This window comes from Nothoprocta perdicaria, unplaced genomic scaffold, assembly GCF_003342845.1.
Source record: "Nothoprocta perdicaria isolate Ctin4 unplaced genomic scaffold, notPer1 scaffold_42, whole genome shotgun sequence".
In the NCBI taxonomy this organism is placed as follows: Eukaryota; Metazoa; Chordata; class Aves; order Tinamiformes; family Tinamidae; genus Nothoprocta; species Nothoprocta perdicaria.
The window spans coordinates 3,590,351-3,593,462 of record NW_020455666.1 but is presented as its reverse complement, the minus strand read 5'-3'; the positions used below and the strand labels follow the sequence as shown (position 1 = coordinate 3,593,462).

The 3,112-nt window shown below is 61.9% G+C and overlaps 1 protein-coding gene across 1 annotated transcript; it reads right to left on the bottom strand.

Moving 5' to 3' along the window:
• Positions 1 to 875: 875 nt before the first annotated feature.
• Positions 876 to 3,072, bottom strand: BARX1 (BARX homeobox 1). Its single transcript, XM_026046131.1, has 4 exons — positions 2,871 to 3,072; positions 1,420 to 1,699; positions 1,203 to 1,287; positions 876 to 1,040 (listed from the first exon to the last, which is right to left on the bottom strand). Exons 1-4 carry the CDS (start codon positions 3,070 to 3,072, stop codon positions 876 to 878), a joined length of 732 nt encoding a protein of 243 aa, XP_025901916.1.
• Between the last annotated feature and the right edge of the window lie 40 nt (positions 3,073 to 3,112).

Below are 3,112 nucleotides of genomic sequence, written 5' to 3'. Positions count from 1 at the left end.
ACCCAGCCACGACGGCTTCTCGCTGCCCTTGCTGTTGGTAGCACAAAGCACGAGAGCGGCGGCTGCGCCGAGGCCCACGCAGGCAGCGGATCCTCCTTCGCTCGCTTCTCGGCAGCGCAGCCCGCTCGCTTCCAGGCAGTATAGGACCAGGCAGATCTCTGCCCCAACCGCGATTAAAACAACAACGACAACAACAACAACAACAACAAAAAAACATGTTTTACTGTGTGCAGTGCCACAGCTATATAATTTAAATATTTCTTATGAATTGTGTTAAAAACAAAACCCCAAAAGTATCGGCTTCCTCCTTTCCAAATTTGCGCCAGCGAAGACAGCGGGTCCTGCTCCCGGGCTGCCCTCAGGATGGCAGCGGCTGCTGCGTCCCCACACCGCGAAGAAACAGCCCTGGGCACAGGGCCRCGCGTTATTCTAGTGCCCTCCGTCTGCCTCTGAGCTTGCATTGCGTCCCTSATTGATTAATATAGTTCCGCGAAGAAAAAAATATTTTAAAAGCATTACAATTACCCAGAGTAATAGTTCATAAAATACTTTATTGAAATAAAGTAAATATCTTCGCATTAATAAAACTGATCATAAAATGCAGTTTTCGGATAACTAGGGGCACCACAGGGATTTAGAAAGCGAGCAGGTGTGAGAGGTGCGATCCAGTGTCCTCCTGGCCCGTGCGGCCCGGCGCACAACACCGCTCCGCCGGCGCGCAGAGCGGAGAAAAGCGAAGGCGASAAGAGTCCGCTGAGCGTCCCGTCCCTGCGCGTTCCCCCGCGGGGCTCGGAGCTGCCGTCGCGGCGCCGCATCCTGCCCGCGGGAGCCGCCACCGCGGCCCCGGGGCGGCCACTGGTCGGTGCCGGTGCCGGTCACTCCTCCTGGACGACCTCACAGGGCGAGCCGAGGCTCTCGGGTGGCTTCTCGGCGTCCCGCGCTCGCTCCTGCTCCGACAGCTGCTCGCTGCTGGGGATGGAGTTCTTCTTGGGGCGGCCCTTGGGCTTCGTGGGGGACTCCAGGCCGCCGCCCTGCAGCACCTGCGGGCCAGGAGGAGGGCACAGGAGGCAGCGAAGCGGCGCGGAGCTCCGCGCTGCGCCCGGGGGAGCCGCGGGCCCCTGCAAAGCGGGGCCGCCGCAGGCACCGTCGGATGCCCCCGACGCGGGACGCGGCGCGCCCAGGGCCGGCCACGCGCGACTTACTATTTTCTTCCACTTCATGCGCCTGTTCTGGTACCAGGTTTTCACCTGCAGCTGACTCAGCCCCAGCGACTCGGCCAGGTCTATTCTGCGGGCGAGAGAGAGGCGGTGAGGCCGCTGCCCGCCCGCCCCACGCGCAGCCCCTGACGTCCTTTTATACCGAAAAAAAAAAAATAGAATTTTAAAAAGTGTTGCCAAAGGCCCCCCTCGTCCTTGGTACCTGTCGGGCGTGGAGAGGTACTTCTGCTTCTCGAAGCGCTTCTCGAGCCCCATGAGCTGCAGCTCGGTGAAGACGGTGCGGCTGCGGCGCCCCTTCTTGGCGCGCGCGGCCGGCTCGGCGGCCGCCTCGAGCTTCCCGCGGAGCTGCAGCTCGAGCGGCAGCGCGTGCGGCGCGGCGGGCAGCGCGGGGCCCGCGCCCAGCAGCGCCGAGCCCAGCGGCGGGCAGCCGAGCGGCGCCAGCGGCAGCTTGAACACGGCCGCCGGCTCCGCCTTCAGCACCGCTGCGGGAGGAAGGCAGAGAGCGGCYCTGAGCGCCCGGCGCCGCGCAGGGCGAAGCGGCCCAAGTCACCGCGACGTCCCCGGGCAGCGGCGGGGCTGCCCCGCGCCTCGGGCTGCCCCGGCCGGGCTCGGCGGCCCCGCGCTTCCCGCCGGGCAGCGGGGGTCCCTTAGRGTGTCCCGGCCCGCAGAGGCAGCGCCTCTGGAGAGGCCGAGGCCCCGGGGCTGAGCCGCCTCCGAGCCGCGGGGGCATCGGGAATTCCGAGCTTCGAGAAGCCTTAGGAGGCTCCGCGGCCGCTCCTGGAGGGGATCGGGGGATGAAGCTGCAGCGGAGCAGCCCCGTCCTCCTCCCTTGAGCCCGGGACAGCCCGGCCACGACGCCACCAACCCCGTCCTGTTGCGTCCCGCGCTTCAGACAGCTCCGCCACTCGCTAAAATCACTCTTTCCACACTCATTTCTAGGTATTCTAACATATTCTGCCGCCATTCTCTGAGACTCGATCAATTTTCTTTTTTTTTTTTTCCCCTCTTTTTTTCTTTTAAATGAGAAATGACAAATTGAGATTTCTCAATTTCGTTCCTTTCTACGGGCAAACCACGACGATTCCGCACACTAAACCGGCTTTGGAAACGAAACCTTCCACAAACACGCATTGAAGTAACTTCACATTTAAACCAGGCCAGACTAAGAACGTCTCCGACACGCTGCACTGTTCTGGACGCCGCAACAGACCACAAATACCCTGTGCGAGGAACCTCATTTTTAAACAAATGCATCCAACGATGCATGAGCGCCCAGCTAAACCTATGCATGCGAAGTGTGGTATTGCTTACAGTAGTCATGTAGACGGTTACAGAGCATCTAGTAATTTAAATATATTATTATATATTATATACTATATAATATATACCATATACTATATGCTATATASTATATATTTAAATAATATTATATAAACGAAAAAAAAGAAATGCTAACAACAGCTACGACAACAAAACCAAATCCCTTTACAGCTCAGCGAGTTTCCGCGAACGACCCCGCAGTCTCGAGGCGCCGCTCCGGGCCGCAGGCCCCGTCGGGCCCCGAGGCGCGCTGGGCGCAGCGGCCGCGCCAGGCTCCGCGCGGGCTGCGGGCTGCGGGATGCGGGCGCGGCGGGGCGCGCGCGGGGCACGTACCGAGGTGGCTGTGGTAGGGCCGCGCGGCCAGCAGCGCCTGCACGCCGAACTTGAGCAGGTCGCCGTGCGGCGCGGCGCCCTTGGCGGCCGGGCGCTCCGTGAGGATCTCCTCGATCATGAAGGAGCGGTAGCGGTGCGCGCGCGGCTCCGCGAAGGCCTCGGCGGGCAGGTAGCGCGCGCCCAGCTCCGGCGGCTGCTGCATCCTGCCCGCGGCCCCCGCGCCGCCCCTAGCGCAGCCCCCC

Coding starts and splice junctions, on each gene's coding strand:
- BARX1 (XM_026046131.1), bottom strand. CDS start 3,072: ATGCAGCAGCCGCCGGAGCTGGGCGCGCGCTACCTGCCCGCCGAGGCC. Junction 1,700..2,870: donor GCCCTACCACAGCCACCTCG/GTACGTGCCCCG, acceptor TTCCTCCCGCAG/CGGTGCTGAAGGCGGAGCCG. Junction 1,041..1,202: donor GCATGAAGTGGAAGAAAATA/GTAAGTCGCGCG, acceptor CCTGGCCCGCAG/GTGCTGCAGGGCGGCGGCCT.